General features: G+C 36.8%; 1 protein-coding gene across 7 annotated transcripts in view; it reads left to right on the plus strand.

Annotated features, from left to right (window-relative positions):
- The window catches only part of agrn (agrin), a 601,652-nt gene that overhangs the window by 540,532 nt on the left and 38,587 nt on the right, over positions 1–22,533 (plus strand). For all 7 annotated transcript variants that reach the window (XM_072915893.1, XM_072915897.1, XM_072915895.1 and 4 more), the window contains 5 exons: positions 3,470–3,699; positions 9,619–9,753; positions 15,750–15,840; positions 15,911–16,075; positions 19,248–19,359. In XM_072915893.1, coding sequence (XP_072771994.1) covers positions 3,470–3,699; positions 9,619–9,753; positions 15,750–15,840; positions 15,911–16,075; positions 19,248–19,359 — 733 coding nt within the window. The remainder of the gene's footprint in view (positions 1–3,469; positions 3,700–9,618; positions 9,754–15,749; positions 15,841–15,910; positions 16,076–19,247; positions 19,360–22,533) is intronic.

Below are 22,533 nucleotides of genomic sequence, written 5' to 3' on the forward strand. Positions count from 1 at the left end.
CCCTCCTTCTTCTCCTCCTTCTTCTCCTCCTTCTCATTCTTCTCCTTCTCCTCCTCCTTCTTCTTCTTCTCCTCTTCCTCCTCCTCCTTCTCCTCTTCCTTCTTCTCCTCCTTCTTCTTCTTCTCCTTCTTCTCCTTCTCCTTCTCCTTCTCCTTCTCCTTCTCCTTCTCCTTCTCCGTCTCCTTCTCCTTCTCCTTCTCCTTCTCCTTCTCCTCCTTCTTCTTCTGAATATGTATCATATATATATATATATATATATATATATATATATATATATATATATATATATATATATATATATATATATATATATATATATATATATATATATATATATATATATATATATATATATATATATATGAAATAATATTAAAAGTGAATACAAGTATAGTTTGATTTTGTTTAATATTTTATTTAAGATTATTAGGGCACACTGAAGCAAAACAATATATATAACATAATTAACAATATTTATATATACATATGTATATATATATATATATATATATATATATATATATATATATATATATATATATATATATATATATATATATATATATATTCAGGTATATATATATATAAATATATATATATATATATATATATATATATATATATATATATATATATATATATATATATATATATATATATATATTTATATGTGTATGTGTGGGGAAAAGAATCACAAGACTAGATGAAATAGAGATGAAATAGTCTTGTGATTTTTTTTCCCACACATACATATATTGCGCTCTACTACGGCATCGAGCACTATTTTTTGGATAACCTTATAAAGACATATATATATATATATTTATATATATATACATACCTGAATAGACCTTAGACCTTACCGGGAAGGCTGGAGAGGAGGCTACGCCGGATAGTTGAACCTCGGATTCAGGAGGAACAGTGTGGTTTTCGTCCTGGTCGTGGAACTGTGGACCAGCTCTATACTCTCGGCAGGGTCCTTGAGGGTGCATGGGAGTTTGCCCTACCAGTCTACATGTGCTTTGTGGACTTAGAGAAGGCATTCGACCGTGTCCCTCGGGAAGTCCTGTGGGGAGTGCTCAGAGAGTATGGGGTATCGGACTGTCTGATTTTGGCGGTCCGCTCCCTGTATGATCAGTGTCAGAGCTTGGTCCGCATTGCCGGCAGAAAGTCGGACACGTTTCCAGTGAGGGTTGGACTCCGCCAAGGCTGCCCTTTGTCACCGATTCTGTCAATAACTTTTATGGACAGAATTTCTAGGCGCAGTCAAGGCGTTGAGGGGATCCGGTTTGGTGGCTACAGGAATAGGTCTCTGCTTTTTGCAGATGATGTGGTCCTGATGGCTTCATCTGGCCAGGATCTTCAGCTCTCGCTGGATCTGTTCGCAGCCGAGTGTGAAGCGACTGGGATGAGAATCAGCACCTCCAAGCCCGAGTCCATAGTTCTCGCCCGGAAAAGGGTGGAATGCCATCTTCGGGTTGGGGAGGAGACCCTGCCCCAAGTGGAGGAGTTCAAGTACCTCGGAGTCTTGTTTACGAGTGAGGGAAGAGTGGATCGTGAGATCGACAGGCGGATCGGTGCGGCATCTTCAGTAATGCGGACGCTGTATCGATCCGTTGTGGTGAAGAAGGAGCTGAAGGCAAAGCTCTCAATTTACCGGTCGATCTACGTTCCCATCCTCACCTATGGTCATGAGCTTTGGGTTATGACCGAAAGGACAGGATCACGGGTACAAGCGGCCGAAATGAGTTTCCTCCGCCGGGTGGCAGGGCTCTCCCTTAGAGATAGGGTGAGAAGCTCTGTCATCCGGGGGGAGCTCAAAGTAAAGCCGCTGCTCCTCCACATCGAGAGGAGCCAGATGAGGTGGTTCAGGCATCTGGTCAGGATGCCACCCGATCGCCTCCCTCGGGAGGTGTTTAGGGCACGTCCGACTGGTAGGAGGCCACGGGGAAGACCCAGGACACGTTGGGAAGACTATGTCTCCCGGCTGGCCTGGGAACGCCTCGGGATCCCCCGGGAGGAGCTGGACGAAGTGGCTGGGGAGAGGGAAGTCTGGGCTTCCCTGCTTAGGCTGCTGCCCCCGCGACCCGACCTCGGATAAGCGGAAGAAGATGGATGGATGGGATGGATATATATATATATATATCGTATTTTCCGCACCATAAGCCGCCCTGGGTTACAAGCCGTGCCTTCAATGAACGGCATATTTCAAAACTTTGTCCACCTATAAGCCGCCCCGTGTTATAAGCCGCATCTAACTGCGCTAAAGGGAATGTCAAAAAAACAGTCAGATAGGTCAGTCAAACTTTAATAATATATTAAAAACCAGCGTGATGTGGGCGCGCATGGAGTCGTATATCAACATGGACGGAGCTGCGTGAAAAAAGCCACCCGGCCTCTTCGCGTAAACTTACCTTAACCACTCGCTCATCTTTTCTTCATCCATCCATCCCTTCGAGTTAGCTTTTATGATGACGCCGGCTGGAAAGGTCTCTTTTGGCAAGGTCTTTCTTTTGAATATCACCATGGGTGGAAGTTTCTGGCCATTAGCATGGCAAGCTAGAACCACAGTGAAGGATGACTTCTCATTCCCTGTGGTGCGAATATTCACCGTACGTGCTCCCGTTGTATCCACAGTGCGGTTCACAGGAATATCAAAAGTCAGTGGAACCTCGTCCATGTTGATAATGTTCTCTGGCCGGATCTTTTTTTCAGCTATCTTGTTTTTACAATATGCACGGAAAGTAGCCAGCTTTTCTTGAAAGTCTTTAGGCAGTTGCTGTGAAATAGTAGTCCGTGTGCGGATGGAGAGATTGCGTCTTTTTATGAACCGGAAACCTGTCGCTTAGTAGGAGCCATTTTGTGGTCTTTACAGATGTAAACACACAAAGGAAATGAAACGTAATATCCGCGCGCTCCTTCTTTTTCTACGGGGGCGGGTGGTTGCTTACAGTAGAAGAAGAAGCGCTTCCTCTTCTATGGGGGCGGGTGCTTACCTTGGCGGTTGCTTGCGTAGAAGAAGAAGCGCTTCCTCTTCTACGGGGAAAAAAGATGGCGGCTGTTTATCGTAGTTGCGAGACCTAAACTTTATGAAAATGAATCTTAATATTAATCCATATATAAAGCGCACCGGGTTATAAGCCGCACTGTCAGCTTTTGAGTAAATTTGTGGTTTTTAGGTGCGGCTAATAGTGCGGAAAATACGGTATGTGTATATATATATATATATATATATATATATATATGTTTTAAAATTTCACTGGAATTTTCAGATTTTTTTTTTATCTGGAAAATATATATTTTTTAAAAACAAAAAAAAGAATCTAAATTTCTAAGAAAACAAAAAACAAAAAAACATCATTGTTTTCCCTAAAAGAACAATTGTATGTTTTCCATTCCATGTGAAAGCAACACTGTTGGTGGTGGTTACTTCCCGGTGTAGACACTGATGACTCTCTGTGCCGCGCAGCGTCCGGGAGAGGACGGCTGTGGCCTCGGGCCTGACGGGCTGCATCCGCCTGCTGGACGTCAACAACCGCGTGTTGAGTCTGCAAGAGAGCGGCGGCGACAGTCTGTACGGCAGCGGCGTGGGCGAGTGCGGCAACAACCCCTGCCTGCCCGACCCCTGCAAGAACGGTGCTGCCTGTCAAGTGAAGGAAGCCGAGATGTTCCACTGTCAGTGCAGCAAAGGATACTGGGGTAGGTGGCGCACACACGCACACACACATTTGCACACACACACACACACACACACACACACACACACACACACACACACACACACACACACACACACACACACACACACACCTGAGAATAATGCCTCCCTCTTTAAGACCACCCTTTCTAGATATATAAAGATGTGTATTTACAACATTAATAATATATACATACTATGCAAATATAAAAAAGGTAAGCTTTTAGGTTTTTTCTTTTTTTTAATAATTTTTTGTAATTGGTTTTTAATTTTCATTATTTACTTCAGTATTCCAGTATGTCTCTATATACATATGTATTTAGTTTTTTTTTTATTAATGTTGGCCAAAGGGGGCACATTTTAATTACTTACACACACTTGTTATTACATATGTTGACCAGAGGGGGAGCACTTCAATTTTTTTTACACACTTGTTATTTCATATGTTGACCAGAGGGGGAGCACTTTTAAAACCAACACACAGTCAATTTGAAAAATCCCTCCTTTTTTGGGACCACCCTCGTTTTGCTAGATGTCACCACCAGGGGAGCAAATGAGATCTCCATTTTTTGTTTTTTGTAATGTGCTTAGCTGCTATCTTGTTTTATCATATATTGCTGCCTTTGCACCTGTCAATGTTTACTTTTGTATGCACATTAAATCAACAAAAATCCTGACTTTGGAGCAATGTTCACGGACTCTAGTATTTCGCTCTCTATTAGATGCAATGTTATTGGGACCATGATTTATGTCATCACTTGTTTACACCTCCTCATATGGAAGCTACTTTTCCTTCTTCATGTCTCAAAAAGGGTAGAGATACAAGAACACACACACACACACACACACACACACACTCATGTTACGTCCTGAAATGTATGAAAATGCTACATCTCAACCATACTTCCATCATTCTTCAAACACTCATGCTTATAGGGAACGGCCAAAAAGGTGCAACACACCAGAAATATACTTTATTTTCTTTCGTTTCGCTCAAAAATGTCAAGCTATGTCAAAAAAAAAAAAATAAAAATGAAAATGTCAAGCTCGTTACCACAAAAAATTTAGAGATTTCCCTTCATTAGAAAATAAATTAAAATTGGTATTTTATTATCTTTCTTTTTCTTTTTCAAACACCTTGGATTATTTCATAAGAATTTAGTGGCATTTTGTAGAAAATGAATCCCTTATTAGATATTTTGTTGTTAATCATTTATTATTTGATTATTTAAGATATTTTATTATGTATTCTCTTGATTTTTTTTTTTTTTTTTACAAAATACTTTTATGTAATTTATTTATTTTGTTATTTTTTTAACACCCAATTTAGTAGGATTTTGTGGAAAAGATTCTGGCTAAACTTATTATTTGATACTTTAAGAGATTTGTATTTGTATTCATTTGAAGTTTATTTTATTGAACACCCCAACTGGTCATAAGAATATTTAAAACAAGTACAGTTAACAGAAAAGTTGATTTTTTTGTTTATAATTTAATTAGTTTTATGTTTTTTAACAGCTTTAATTTATTAGATTTTTTTAATAGCTTTATTTTTTATTTTTTATTTTTTATTGACATCCAGCATCAGACATTCCTATCCATTGCATCACATAAATCATATATCTATTGTCTGCCCTAAATGTCAAAATATTTTTGTTTATATCCCACCCATATCACCCCCCCACCCCCCAAAAAAAGAAAGAAACAACAAAAAAACAAAAAAAAACACAAAGTCATATCTACAAATACATCGATTAAATAAACATATTGATGTATTTTAATAGCTTTAATTGATTTGTTATCATTATTTTTCTAAACAAACACTCCAAATACTCATGTTGTCTGGAACATTTAGTAAGATTTTCTCACAAAACGCTCTCCATTTAATTGATGATGATTATTATTATGATTATTGACCTACTATTTGATCTGTTTTTCCACAATATATGTCAAATGTCATTAATTTGTCTTTTTTGCATCCCCATTTTTTATGTTCTCACAGGAATTTTCTGGAATTGTGTTGAAAACTAATTCACTACAGTTAGTGGAAATATTTATGCTTTTTATAATACATTTTTTATATAATTAATATCTTTAAAATGTCATTTTATTTTATTTTTTTGACATTACAAATTCTCATGTTCTCATTGGAATTTGGGGCAAATATGTTACTAGAAATATTTAGTAATGTTTAATTTTCAAATGCATTATTTGTGTTCATACTTTTTTTAATATATTTTTTTTATATTACCTTATTTTTTTACAGTTTATTATTTGTTTATTCGTATTTTTTATACAAGATGTATGCAAAATATCCTCATTTTTGATGTTCTCACTGTAATTTTCTGAAATTGTGTTGAAAACGAATTCACTACAGTTAGTGGAAATATTTATGCTTTTTATTAAGATTATTATTTCATTCATATCTTAAAATGTCATAATTGTATTTATTTGACATTACAAATTCCCATGTTCTCATAGGAATTTTGGGCAATTGTGTTACTAGAAATATATATTTAAAAAAAAAATCAAATTATTTTTTTTTTAATTTATATTTTTAAATATATTTAAAACACTATTATATGATCTTATTTTTTTAACGGTTTACTATTTTTTATTTATTTGTATTTTTTTTTATACAAAATAAATGCAAATTATCCTAATTTTTTATGTTCTCACAGGTATTTTTTGGAATTGTGTTGAAAACGAATTCACTACAGTTAGTGGAAATATTTATGCTTTTTATTAAGATTAGCATTTCATTCATATTTACTTTAAAATGCCATAATTGTATTTTATTTTTTTGACATTACAAACTCCCATGTTCTCATAGGAATTTTGGGCAATTGTGTTACTAGAAATATTTCGAAATGTTTTATTTTAAAACTATTTATTTGTATTTATATTTTTGAAATATATTTACAACGTTATTGTTATATTACCTAATTTTTTAAGAGTTTACTATTATTTATATGTATTTTTATTTTTTTACAAGATAAATGCTACTTTTTTTTAAATTAATATTATTATTATTATTATATTATTATTTTTGGAACATGAAAAATCTAGTGGTATCTTGTAGAAAATGATGTAATTAGTTGTAACAATAATAAATAAGATGATTCCTTTATAAGTATATTTGGTTATGGAAAAAATAATGTTCTTAATACGAACATGTAGTCAATCAGGTTTGCTGGCAAATAGTGTTCTAAATGTAAGCTGGTCCTGCGCTCACAGTTTGTGTTGACCGAGGAGAATAAAATCCAGATTGGTTAAATCTGACAGTGGTTGAGTCCTGTGGAGACGTCTGCTGTTTGTTGTGGTATTCAAAGATGGGGGTCCAACACCGAGGTGGGAGATGAAAGGCTGACGTGTGGACAGGGAAGAATGTTCAGTAATTGGCCGTTTGGCCCAACTGGGCTTCCTTCTTCTTGTTTGTGTCCGCCTGCAGCAGCCGGCAGCTAACAAGCGTGTCGAGGAGAAGAAGAAGCTGCCTGCTCGTGTGTGCACAAACTTTCTGGCCTCGGCCAACTTAATTGTCCAACTCAACTTTTGTGCCTGGCTCCAAAAAAGGATTTGGAGAGAGAAAAAATCTTCATATATCAGGCATATGCAGTTGAGAGATGTTTCATGAGAGCGGAGTGTGTGTCGAGTGTACACACTTTAACCACCTAATGGGTCACTAAAAAATAACTTCTAAAAAGTAATCCTAGTTACTCTACTTCAATACATGTAATTAAGTACTTGGTAAAGGAGTAATGTGTTACTTGAAAAAAAAAAAAAAAAACTTCATATATCCGGCATATGCAGTTGAGAGATGTTTCATGAGAGGGGAGTGTGTGTTGAGTGTACGCACTTTAACCACCTAATGGGTTACGGAAAATTACTTCTAGAAAGTAATCTAACACTAGTATTATAACATGTATTGACACAGGTGTTATACAACATTAGCATTATAACATGTATTGACACAGGTGTTATACAACATTAGTATTATAACATACATTGACACAGTTGTTATACAACATTAGTATAATAACATACATTGACACAGGTGTTATACAACATTAGTATTATAACATATATTGACACAGGTGTTATACAACATTAGTATTATAACATACATTGATACAGGTGTTATACAACATTGGTATTATAACATACATTGACACAGGTGTTATACCACATTAGTATTATAACATGTATTGACACAGGTGTTATACAACATTAGTATTATAACATGTATTGACACAGGTGTTGTACAACATTAGTATTATAACATGTATTGACACAGGTGTTATACAACATTCGTATTATAATATACATTGATACAGGTGTTGTACAACATTAGTATTATAACATACATTGGCACAGGTGTATACAACAATAATATTATAACATGTATTGACACAGGTGTTATACAACACTAGTATTATAACATGTATTGACACAGGTGTTGTACAACATTAGTATTATAACATGTATTGACACAGGTGTTATACAACATTAGTATTATAACATGTATTGACACAGGTGTTGTACAACATTAGTATTATAACATGTATTGACACAGGTGTCATACAACATTCGTATTATAATATACATTGATACAGGTGTTGTACAACATTAGTATTATAACATACATTGGCACAGGTGTATACAACAATAATATTATAACATGTATTGACACAGGTGTTATACAACACTAGTATTATAACATGTATTGACACAGGTGTTGTACAACATTAGTATTATAACATGTATTGACACAGGTGTTATACAACACTAGTATTATAACATGTATTGACACAGGTGTTATACAACATTAGTATTATAACATATATTGACACAGGTGTTATACAACATTAGTATTATAACATACATTGATACAGGTGTTATACAACATTGGTATTATAACATACATTGACACAGGTGTTATACAACATTAGTATTATAACATGTATTGACACAGGTGTTATACAACACTAGTATTATAACATGTATTGACACAGGTGTTATACAACATTAGTATTATAACATACATTGACACAGTTGTTATACAACATTAGTATAATAACATACATTGACACAGGTGTTATACAACATTAGTATTATAACATATATTGACACAGGTGTTATACAACATTAGTATTATAACATACATTGATACAGGTGTTATACAACATTGGTATTATAACATACATTGACACAGGTGTTATACCACATTAGTATTATAACATGTATTGACACAGGTGTTATACAACATTAGTATTATAACATGTATTGACACAGGTGTTATACAACATTAGTATTATAACATGTATTGACACAGGTGTTATACAACATTCGTATTATAATATACATTGATACAGGTGTTGTACAACATTAGTATTATAACATACATTGGCACAGGTGTATACAACAATAATATTATAACATGTATTGACACAGGTGTTATACAACACTAGTATTATAACATGTATTGACACAGGTGTTGTACAACATTAGTATTATAACATGTATTGACACAGGTGTTATACAACACTAGTATTATAACATGTATTGACACAGGTGTTGTACAACATTAGTATTATAACATGTATTGACACAGGTGTTATACAACACTAGTATTATAACATGTATTGACACAGGTGTTATACAACACTAGTATTATAAGATCCAGGGTTGTGGACCTGGTAGATGGTGATTAGGAGGGTAAAATCTTTGTTTTTGCTTTTGTTTTCGAGAAGAAGACTTTGAAAAGAGCAGAGGGTACAAGAGCTCATTTAAGTGCTCCCTCACCGCAGGATTCTCACCTCATCACCCAGCAGCCCTTCAAGCAGAAACTTGATCCCCCACTACAAGTCCTCCTGCGACGTGACACCGTTACCTGCCTCATGTTGACTTTCACCTCCCTCCAGGTCCCACCTGTGCCGACGTCCATGACCCGTGCCAGCCCGACAGGTGCCACCCGTCCTCCCAGTGCCAGGCGCTGCCCGAGGGAGGCTACAGGTGCGAGTGCCCCATGGGGCGCCAGGGGAGGCACTGCGAGCAAGGTAATCCCACTTCATGCGTTGGCATATTGCTACAGCTGCGGCTCTAGGGCCAAATGTGGCTCGCCGGCGTGTTGAATTTGGCCTGCGAGATGTCACAAGTTTAATAAGGAATTCATTTGTAAAATATCTGACAGTATAATTAGTACAATTGCTGCCATCTTGTGGACATTGTGAGTCATTCAGGTCAATGACCTTAAATTGTGCTTTGCAGTGAGCACAGCATTTTTATATGTGACCCACTCACTGTGCAAATAAACTAACACAACACATGGCTATGTATATATATATAAATGTGTGTGTGTGTGTGTGTGTGTGTGTGTGTTTATATGTATATATATGTATATAAATGTTATACGTATATGTATGTATATTTATAATGTGTATATGTACATATATATTTATATGTAAGTGTGTATATACATGTGTGTGTGTGTGTGTGTGTTTGTTACGTTTTAGTAAGTATTCATTGTTTTAGTTATATTGTAAAACGTTGCTTGGAGTGATTAATGAAGAATCCATAGGAGTAGAAACGCTATGGACAGCTTTAAAGACCAAACAGCAACTGTCTTTCTGGTAGGTTCATAGCGCAGTCTAAACATATTTACGTGTGTGTGTGTGTGTGTGTGTGTGTGTGTGTGTGTGTGTGTGTGTGTGTGTGTGTGTGTGTGTGTGTGTGTGTGTGCGTGTGTGTGTGTGTGTGCGTGTGTGTGTGTGTGTGTGTGTGTGTGTGTGTGTGTGTGTGTGTGTGTGTGTGTGTGTGTGTGTGTGTGCGCGTGTGTGTGTGTTTGTTTGTGTGTGTATATATAAATATATATATATATACCGTATTTTCCGCACTATAAGGCGCACCGGATTATTAGCCGCACCTTCTATGAATTACATATTTCATAATTTCGTCCACCAATAAGCCGCCCCGGACTATAAGCCGCGCCTACGCTGCGCTAAAGTGAATGTCAAAAAAACGCTGCGCTAAAGTGAATGTCAAAAAAACAGTCAGATAGTTCAGTCAAACTTTAATAATATATTGAAAACCAGCGTTCTAACAACTCTGTCCCAAAATGTACGCAAATGTGCAATCACAAACATAGTAAAATTCAAAATGGTGTAGAGCAATAGCAACATAATGTTGCTCGAACGTTAATGTCACAACACACAAAATAAACATAGCGCTCACCTTCTGAAGTTATTCTTCATTCGTAAATCCTTCGAATTCTTCGTCTTCGGTGTCCGAATTGAAAAGTTGCGCAAGCGTGGGATCCAAAAATGGCCGGCTCCGTCTCGTCGAAGTCATCGGATTCAGTGTCGCTGTTGTTGTGCAGCAGTTCTGTGAATCCTGCCTTCCGGAAAGCTCGGACCACAGTTGTGACCGAAATATCTGCCCAGGCATTTACGATCCACTGGCAAATGTTGGCGTATGTCGTCCGGCGCTGTCTGCCCGTCTTAGTGAAGGTGTGTTCGCCTTCGGAGCTGTGTGAAAAAAGCCACCCGGCCTCTTCGCGTAAACTTCCCTTAACCACTCGCTCATCTTTTCTTCATCCATCCATCCCTTCGAGTTAGCTTTTATGATGACGCCGGCTGGAAAGGTCTCTTTTGGCAAGGTCTTCCTTTTGAATATCACCATGGGTGGAAGTTAGCATGGCAAGCTAGAACCACAGTGAAGGATGACTTCTCATTCCCTGTGGTGCGAATATTCACCGTACGTGCTCCCGTTCCACAGTGCGGTTCACAGGAATATCAGTTGCTGTGAAATAGTAATCCGTGTGCGGATGGAGAGATTGCGTCTTTTTATGAACCGGATCCTTGTCGCGTAGTAGGAGCCATTTTGTGGTCTTTACAGATGTAAACAGGAAATGAAACGTACGGTGATATCCGCGCGTTTTTTCTTCTTCTTCCGGGGGCGGGTGGTTGCTTACAGTAGAAGAAGAAGCGCTTCCTGTTCTATGGGGGCGGGTGCTTTCCTTGGCGGTTGCTTGCGTAGAAGAAGAAGCGCTTCCTGTTCTACCGGGAAAAAAGATGGCGGCTGTTTACCGAAGTTGCGAGATCGAAACTTTATGAAAATGAATCGTAATAAAGCGCACCGGGTTATAAGGCGCACTGTCAGCTTTTGAGAAAAATTGTGGTTTTTAGGTGCGCCTTATAGTGCGGAAAATACGGTATATATATGTATATATGTTTATATGTATGTATATGTGTATAATGTGTATATATTTTTATATGCTCATAAAATAGTGTGACTAATTCTCTCAAAGGTATTTTCCCTTTTGTGTGTATGCGTGAGAGCGCGGCCAACATGTCTGGAGTTCTGAGTGACGCCGCCATTAATCAGGCGTTGGTCTGCGGGCTGATGCGATTATTCATCTCATTGATTCCCGCGTTCAAGCGCTAAATCAATCAATCAATCAAAAAAGAGGGAGCGTCTGCGTGGCTCAGCATCATTTCAACTTCTGCTTTGATTCATGCGCTGACCGGGACTGGTGCCGCTCCACTTTTAGCTGCCACTCTGTCAAAGGAAGAAAAACAGTGGCTACTACACTAAATAACTGGCCAGGTTGTTTACTCTACCATCTTCCAGGAAATTACTATCTCTGGAAAAAGTGTTTTTATTTACAGTGCAGAGTTGAAATAAGCTGTAAGGTAGTATTTGTAGCGTCTGTACCTTCTAGTCGTATCATCACTAATACTTCAAGTCTGTTGACATTTCAAAGGTCAACTGGCGTTCTTGCTAAACGCCTTGCTGCCGGAGTTAAGACCGTTTAAAAGTGCTTTTAGCAAACTTTACCGGAACACACTTTGTGTGCGTATGTAGCTTTAATGCTAATGAACTGTGGTAGGCCTATTTTTCTTCTTAGTTTTGCCCAAGCACTCAGTCTGAAGAATCGCTATTATGTATTTAACTGCTAGCATCACATTCAAATGCTAGCATCACATTTAACTGCTAGCATCACATTTAACTGCTAGCATCACATTCAAATGCTAGCCTCACATTTAACTGCTAGCATCACATTCAAATGCTAGCATCGCATTTAACTGCTAGCATCACATTCAAATGCTAGCATCACATGTAACTGCTAGCATCACATTTAACTGCTCGCATCACATTTAACTGCTCGCATCACATTTAACTGCTAGCATCACATTTAACTGCTAGCATCACATTTAACTGTTAGCACCACATTCAAATGCTAGTATCACATTTAACTGTTAGCATCACATTCAAATGCTAGCATCCCATTTAACTGCTCGCATCACATTCAAATGGTAGCATCACGTTTAACTGCTAGCATCACATTCAAATGCTAGCATCACGTTTAACTGCTAGCGTCATATTCAAATGCTAGCATCACATTTAACTGCTAGCATCACATTTAACTGCTAGCATCACATTCAAATGCTAGCATCACATTTAACTGCTAGCATCACATTCAAATGTTAGCATCACGTTCAACTGCTAGCATCACATTAAAATGCTAGCATCACGTTTAACTGCTACTATCACATTCAAATGCTAGCATCACATTTAACTGCTAGCATCACATTTAACTGGTAGCATCCCATTTAACTGATAGCATCACATTTAACTGCTAGCATCACATTTAACTGTTAGCATCACATTCAAATGCTAGCATCACATTCAAATGCTAGCATCACATTTAACTGCTAGCATCACATTTAACTGCTAGCATCACATTCAAATGCTAGCCTCACATTTAACTGCTAGCATCACATTCAAATGCTAGCATCGCATTTAACTGCTAGCATCACATTCAAATGCTAGCATCACATTTAACTGCATGCATCACATTCAATTGCTAGCTTCACATTCAACTGCTAGCATCACATTTAACTGCTAGCATCACATTTAACTGCTAGCATCATATTTAACTGCTAGCATCACATTTAACTGTTAGCATCACATTCAAATGCTAGCATCACATTTAACTGTTATCATCACATTTAATTGCTAGCATCACATTTAACTGCCAGCATCACATTTAGCTGCTAGCATCACATTCAAATGCTAGCATCAAATTTAACTGCTAGCATCACATTCAAATGTTAGCATCACGTTCAACTGCTAGCATCACATTCAAATGCTAGCATCACGTTTAACTGCTACTATCACATTCAAATGCTAGCATCACATTTAACTGTTAGCATCATATTCAAATGCTAGCATCACATTTAACTGCGTGCATCACATTCAATTGCTAGCTTCACATTTAACTGCTAGCATCACATTTAACTGCTAGCATCACATTTAATTGCTAGCATCATTTTTACCTGCTAGCATCACATTTAATTGCTAGCATCACATTTAGCTGCTAGCGTCACATTTAACTGTTAGCATCACATTCAAATGCTTTCATCACATTTAACTGTTACCATCACATTTAATTGCTAGCATCACATTTAACTGCTAGCATCACATTTAGCTGCTAGCATCACATTCAAATGCTAGCATCACATTTAACTGCTAGCATCACATTCAAATGTTAGCATCACGTTCAACTGCTAGCATCACATTAAAATGCTAGCATCACGTTTAACTGCTACTATCACATTCAAATGCTAGCATCACATTTAACTGCTAGCATCACATTTAACTGGTAGCATCCCATTTAACTGATAGCATCACATTTAACTGCTAGCATCACATTTAACTGTTAGCATCACATGTAACTGTTAGCATCACATTCAAATGCTAGCATCACATTCAAATGCTAGCATCACATTTAACTGCTAGCATCACATTTAACTGCTAGCATCACATTCAAATGCTAGCCTCACATTTAACTGCTAGCATCACATTCAAATGCTAGCATCGCATTTAACTGCTAGCATCACATTCAAATGCTAGCATCACATGTAACTGCTAGCATCACATTTAACTGTTAGCATCACATTCAAATGCTAGCATCACATTTAACTGCATGCATCACATCCAATTGCTAGCATCACATTCAAATGCTAGCATCACATTTAACTGTTATCATCACATTTAATTGCTAGCATCACATTTAACTGCCAGCATCACATTTAGCTGCTAGCATGACATTCAAATGCTAGCATCAAATTTAACTGCTAGCATCACATTCAAATGTTAGCATCACGTTCAACTGCTAGCATCACATTCAAATGCTAGCATCACGTTTAACTGCTAGCATCACATTCAAATGCTAGCATCACATGTAACTGCTAGCATCACATTTAACTGTTAGCATCACATTCAAATGCTAGCATCACATTTAACTGCATGCATCACATTCAATTGCTAGCTTCACATTCAACTGCTAGCATCACATTTAACTGCTAGCATCACATTTAGCTGCTAGCATCACATTCAAATGCTAGCATCAAATTTAACTGGTAGCATCACATTCAAATGCTAGCATGCATCAAATGTAACTGCTAGCATCACATTTAATTGCTAGCATCAAATTTAACTGCTAGCATCACATTTAATTGCTAGCATTACATTTAACTGCTAGCATCACATTTAACTGCTAGCATCACTATCAAATGTTAGTATCACATTTAACTGCTAGCATCACATTTAACTGCTAGCATCACTATCAAATGTTAGTATCACATTTAACTGCTAGCATCACATTTAACTGCTAGCATCACTATCAAATGTTAGTATCACATTTAACTGCTAGCATCACATTTAGCTGCTCGCATCACATTCAAACACTAGCATCACGTTTAACTGCATGTGTGGACAACAATGTTCATATGTGTGGACAACTGACATGTCAATATCAACCTTATTTTTATTGTTATCCGCTGATATTTCCCCCACAACTCCAACATAAATACTTCACAGACACAATATAAAGAGTGATATCAACCTTGTGATAAGTAGAGAGTGAGTTAGAACTGCACTGATACTGCTGATATCAAAGTAATATTAATATGGGACAGGACACTTCTGTAGTTTGATAAAGACGTGAACCCAACATGGTTTCACAATCATCTTCCTGCTGTGTATGCAGTGGCGGAAAGGGGCGGAGCTTACATGCCGTCCTTCAATGGAGACTCCTACCTGGAGCTGAAGGGACTTCATCTCTACGGCCATGATCTACGGTAACATTTCTCCCTGCACCTCGCCTAGCAGCTCTGCTCTCTAACTCAACCTTGTTATTGTGGTCTGCAGCCAGAAGGTCAGCATGACCTTGGTCCTCATGGCCAACAACTCAGACGGCATCATTTTCTACAACGGCCAGAAGTCTGACGGGAAAGGAGACTTTATCTCCTTGTCGCTCAACCGAGGATTCCTGGAGTTCCGCTACGACCTCGGCAAGGGACCTGCCACCATCAGGTGAGTACTTACAAGTACACTTTGGAGTAGTCACATACTCTGTGTACACTTTGTAGTAGTCACATACTCTGTGTACACTTTGGAGTAGTCACATACTCTGTGTATACTTTGGAGTAGTCAGGTACTCTGCGTACACTTTGGAGTAGTCACGTACTCTGTGTACATTTTGGAGTAGTCACGTACTCTGTGTATACTTTGGAGAAGTCACATACTCTGTGTATTCTTTGGAGTAGTCACGTACTCTGTGTATACTTTGTAGTAGTCACGTACTCGGTGTACACTTTGGAGTAGTCACGTACTCTGTGTACATTTTGGAGTAGTCACGTAATCCGTGTATACTTTGGAGTAGTCACATACTCTGTGTACACTTTGGAGTAGTCAGGTACTCTGTGTACACTTTGGAGTAGTCACGTAATCCGTGTATACTTTAGAGTAGTCATGTAATCCGTGTATACTTTGGAGTAGTCACATACTCTGTGTACACTTTGGAGTAGTCACATACTCTGTGTACACTTTGGAGTAGTCACATACTCTGTGTATACTTTGGAGTAGTCAGGTACTCTGTGTACACTTTGGAGTAGTCACGTACTCTGTGTACATTTTGGAGTAGTCACGTACTCTGTGTATACTTTGGAGAAGTCACATACTCTGTGTATTCTTTGGAGTAGTCACGTACTCTGTGTATACTTTGTAGTAGTCACGTACTCGGTGTACACTTTGGAGTAGTCACGTAATCCGTGTATACTTTGGAGTAGTCACATACTCTGTGTACACTTTGGAGTAGTCAGGTACTCTGTGTACACTTTGGAGTAGTCACGTAATCCGTGTATACTTTAGAGTAGTCATGTAATCCGTGTATACTTTGGAGTAGTCACATACTCTGTGTACACTTTGTAGTAGTCACGTAATCCGTGTAGTGAAGTTAAGTGAAGTGAATTATATTTATATAGCGCTTTTCTCTAGTGACTCAAAGCGCTTTTACATAGTGGAACCCAATCTCTAAATTACATTTAAACCTGGAACCCTCAAGTTGCTGGCACGGCCACTCTACCAACCGAGCTATACCGTGTACACTATGTAGTAGTCACGTACTCTGTGTACACTATGTAGTAGTCAAGTACTCTGTGTACACTTTGGAGTAGTCACATACTCTGTGTACACTTTGTAGTAGTCACATACTCTGTGTACACTTTGGAGTAGTCACATACTCTGTGTATACTTTGGAGTAGTCAGGTACTCTGTGTACACTTTGGAGTAGTCACGTACTCTGTGTACATTTTGGAGTAGTCACGTACTCTGTGTATACTTTGGAGAAGTCACATACTCTGTGTATTCTTTGGAGTAGTCACGTACTCTGTGTATACTTTGTAGTAGTCACGTACTCGGTGTACACTTTGGAGTAGTCACATACCCTGTGTACATTTTGGAGTAGTCACGTAATCCGTGTATACTTTGGAGTAGTCACATACTCTGTGTACACTTTGGAGTAGTCAGGTACTCTGTGTACACTTTGGAGTAGTCACGTAATCCGTGTATACTTTAGAGTAGTCATGTAATCCGTGTATACTTTGGAGTAGTCACATACTCTGTGTACACTTTGTAGTAGTCACGTAATCCGTGTAGTGAAGTTAAGTGAAGTGAATTATATTTATATAGCGCTTTTCTCTAGTGACTCAAAGCGCTTTTACATAGTGGAACCCAATCTCTAAATTACATTTAAACCTGGAACCCTCAAGTTGCTGGCACGGCCACTCTACCAACCGAGCTATACCGTGTACACTATGTAGTAGTCACGTACTCTGTGTACACTATGTAGTAGTCAAGTACTCTGTGTACACTTTGGAGTAGTCACATACTCTGTGTACACTTTGGAGTAGTCACATACTCTGTGTACACTTTGGAGTAGTCACATACTCTGTGTACACTTTGGAGTAGTCACATACTCTGTGTACACTTTGTAGTAGTCTTTGAAGTATCCACATACTGTATGTACACTTTGTAACATCAAACATAAACATTTATTTCAATGCACATTGAACATCAAATATAAATATTTATTTCGATGCACATCAAACATAAACGTTGAGGTACACATTTAATGTTAACCTAATATGTTTTGTTTAATTTATTTTATCACTTTAGGAATTTGCGTTTAGTTTAGTTCTTTATTTGTGTTTTTCTTTGTCACCACACATTTTTTACTCAATTTTGAGAATCCTAATATTATTTTAATACGGTCAAAACTAATAAAAATGTTGTTCATCATTGGTTATAACATATTTTTAGATTTGTTTGTTAAGGTTTGTTGTTTTTTGTTTATTGTTGTTGCTGGACTTGTGCCTGGGTGCTTTTGACTCATTTTGCACTTTATTTTTGCAAAATTGGTAATAATTATTTCATCTTTAATTAATTGTACTTTCATTTTCTTCATTTATGCATTTTTTATTTAGTCTTTTTTTTCCAACATTTTTTTGAACTCTGTGTTTATCCAATCCTAAAAAGATGTTTGTTACATGTTGTTTATTTATTTATTTATTTATTATTATTATTATCTTATCTTGTCTAATTTTATTTGTATTTTCTTTATTCATGCATTGTTTTATTTAGTGTTTCTTTTCTTCAAAAATATTATTTTTTATCCAGTCCTAACAGTTTTGTTATGTGTTGTTCATTTAGTGATGGTTTTGGTTTATTTTATTTTATTATGTTTCCTGTGCATGTTATTTGATTTTGATTGAACTCGCTGTAAATGGATTTGATCAAATGTATTTTCTAATCTGATTATTTTCTTAATTTATGCCTTTTTTATCTAGTCCTTGTTCTTTCAAAAGCAATGTTCAGCCTTTTGTTTTATCCAATCCTAACAAATGTTTGTTTCCTTATTTTATTTTATTTTATTTTATTTTATTTTAATTCGATTCGATTTAATTCAATTGAACTAATCTAATTTTATTTTATTTTCATTTTCTTTATTTATGCCTTGTCTAATTGAGTCGTTTTTCCAAAATGGCATCCACTCTTGGTTGTAACAATCCTGACAGATGTTTGTGTTTGTTCACTTCTTTGAATTTGTATTTTATTTCATTCTATTGTATTGTTGCTTCTAGTTGACTTGTTACTGTACTTGACCTCTACTGCTATGTGTACTTGACATGTGCTGTGTGGTGTGCAGGAGCAAGGAGGCGCTGCAGCTGCACGTGTGGAACATCATCAACTTGGAGAGATCCAACCGCAAAGGCGAGATGACGGTGAACAAGAAGGATGCCGTGAGAGGAGAGGCGCCGGTAATCGTCATGACAACCACATTCCTGCTTTCATGTTGAGAAGCATGCTCAGATTATACTATACTTACTATATGTACTCTACTTACACTAATTACTTACTCACTCTACTTACTTACTCTACTTACTCTACTTACTTACTCACTCTGCTTACTTACTCTACTTACTCTACTTACTTACTTACTCTACTTACTATACTTAATCTACTTACTCTACCCACTTACTCTACTTACTGTACTTACTCTACTTACTTACTCTACTTAATCTACTTATTGTACTTACTGTACTTACTTAATATATTTACTTACTGTACTTACTTACTGTACTTAATCTACTTACTCCACTTACTGTACTTACTTACGCTACTTACTGTACTTCTCTACTTACTCTACTTACCGTACTTACTGTACTTACTCTACTTACTGTACTTACTCTACTAACTCTACTTACTGTACTTACCGTACTTACTCTACTTAATCTTCTTACTTACTCTACTTACTGTACTTACCGTACTTACTCCAGTCATTGTACTTACTCGACTTACTTACTCTAACTTAACTTACTGTACTTACTTACTCTACCTACTTACTCTACTTACTCTACTTATTCTACTTACCGTACTTACTCTACTTACTCGTCTTACTTACTGTACTTACTCTACTTACTTACTCTACTTACTGTACTTACTTACTCTACTTACCGTACTCACTCCACTTAACTGTATTTACTCACTCTAACTTAACTTACTGTACTTACTTACTCTAACTTAACTTACTGTACTTACTTACTCTACCTACTTACTCTACTTACCGTACTTACTCTACTTACCATACTTACTGTACTTACTCTACTTACTTGCTGTACTTGCTTACTCTACTTACTGTACTTACTCTACTTACTCTTCTTACTGTACTTACCGTATTTACTCTACTTACTGTACTTACCGTACTTACTCTCCTTACTGTACTAACTCTACTTACTCTACTTAATATTCTTACTTACTGTACTTACCGTACTTACTCTCCTTACTGTACTTGCTCTACTAACTCTACTTACTCTATTTAATATTCTTACTTACTGTACTTACCGTACTTAATCCACTTACTGTACTTACTTACTCAACTTACTTACTGTACTTACTGTACTTACTTACTCTACTTATTCTACTTACTGTACTTACCGTATTTACTCTACTTACTGTACTTATCGTACTTACTCTACTTACTCTCCTTACCGTACTTATTCTCCTTACTGCACTTATTCTACTTCCTGTACTTACTCTTCCTACTGTACTTACTCTACTTACCGTACTCATACTCTACTTACTTTCCTTACTGTACTTACCGTACTCATACTCTACTTACTTTCCTTACTGTACTTACTCTACTTAGTGTACTTACTGTACTTAGTATACTTACTGTACTTATACATACATTCATGCTGTCAGTACATGTGCATCATGTGACCGTTGTTACGTCATTCTCTTGATGCCGCGCAGCATCACAGGGATGTCATTGTCCTACGTCACACAGCATACCATACCATGTCTCCAGCAGCATACCATACCATGTCTTAAACAGATCAGCACATATTTGGAGCATGTGATGCAGTTTTGTCCTGCGTAGCTCATCTGCACGTTGACATTTTCATATCAGCGGATGTCTTAAATGATAAATGATAAATGGGTTATACTTGTATAGCGCTTTTCTACCTTCAAGGTACTCAAAGCGCTTTGACAGTATTTCCACATTCACCCATTCACACACACATTCACACACTGATGGCGGGAGCTGCCATGCAAGGCGCTAACCAGCAGCCATCAGGAGCAAGGGGTGAAGTGTCTTGCCCAAGGACACAACGGACGTGACTAGGATGGTAGAAGGTGGGGATTGAACCCCAGTAACCAGCAACTCTCCGATTGCTGGCACAGCCACTCTACCAACTTCGCCATGCCGTCCCTTCTGCAGCATAGCATGCCTTGTCTTGACTATTATATCACCAAGCAGGTGCATCACAATCTCCTGCTCTGTCTTTGGACAGCTGACCTTCCATCATTCCTGCTCTGACCATTCCATTCTGGATTCAACAGCATTCTCACAAGCATTATTTGCTGGAATAAAACCATTAGAATACAAATAAAGAAACAAAACAATTATTTGTGGTAATAAAACCATTAAAATACAAATAAAGAAACAAAAGAGGTTATAAAAACTCCTTCTGCTTGCATAAAGATGACCTAAAATGTGTTTTGAACATGAATTCTTCTAAAAGATTTTTTTTTAAAGAAATTATGTATTTTTTTTCTTAATTGATTTAGAATCAGAATGATAATGATTTTTTGTGCCCCCTCTCCCCTATAATTGTATATATTTGAAGCATTTGATAAAAAAAAATCAAAAACTATTTTAATTAACTATTATAACTATTAATAACTACTTAACTATTAGTATTATTGATTACATATTTTTGTTAATGATACATAATTAAATGTTTGTAGGATGTTTTTAATAATTTCATTTTCTCTGTGCAATTTTAAAATATGACATTTTTGACACCATCAGTAATTAAAATGTGTTATACATTGTTTTTATTCCATATCCTTGTATTATTTAAAAATATTGATTAAAATAATTGTTTGCTGACACCAACATTTTAAGAAATAAATATATATTTAAAAAACATTTTAAATGTTATTGAATTTTAATAATTTGGGAGAAAAACATCAAAATGATTAAAATAATTGTCATTAATTTCCAGCTCCCGACAAGTTATGTAAAAAAAAAAAAGCATTTTGCAATATTTCACATTATATATACAAGTTTACATTTTTACACTTAATTGAAATGTGCAATTTTATTTTATCTTCACTTATTTAAAAGCACTGCCTTTAAATATATATATATATATATATATGTCTTCATAAGGTTATCCAAAAAATAGTGCTCGATAACGTAGTAGAGCGCAATATATGTATGTGTGGGAAAAAATATCACAAGACTACTTCATCTCTACAGGCCTGTTTCATGAGGGGGTTCCCTCAATCATCAGGAGATTTTAAAAATCTCCTGATGTTAGGGTTAGGGTTAGGGTTAGGGTTAGGGTTAGGGTTAGGGTTAGGGTTAGGGTTAGGGTTAGGGTTAGGGTTAGGGGTTAGGGTTAGGGGTTAGGGGTTAGGGT

The sequence above is a fragment of the Nerophis lumbriciformis genome, linkage group LG23 (genome assembly GCF_033978685.3).
Source record: "Nerophis lumbriciformis linkage group LG23, RoL_Nlum_v2.1, whole genome shotgun sequence".
NCBI classification, from domain to species: Eukaryota; Metazoa; Chordata; class Actinopteri; order Syngnathiformes; family Syngnathidae; genus Nerophis; species Nerophis lumbriciformis.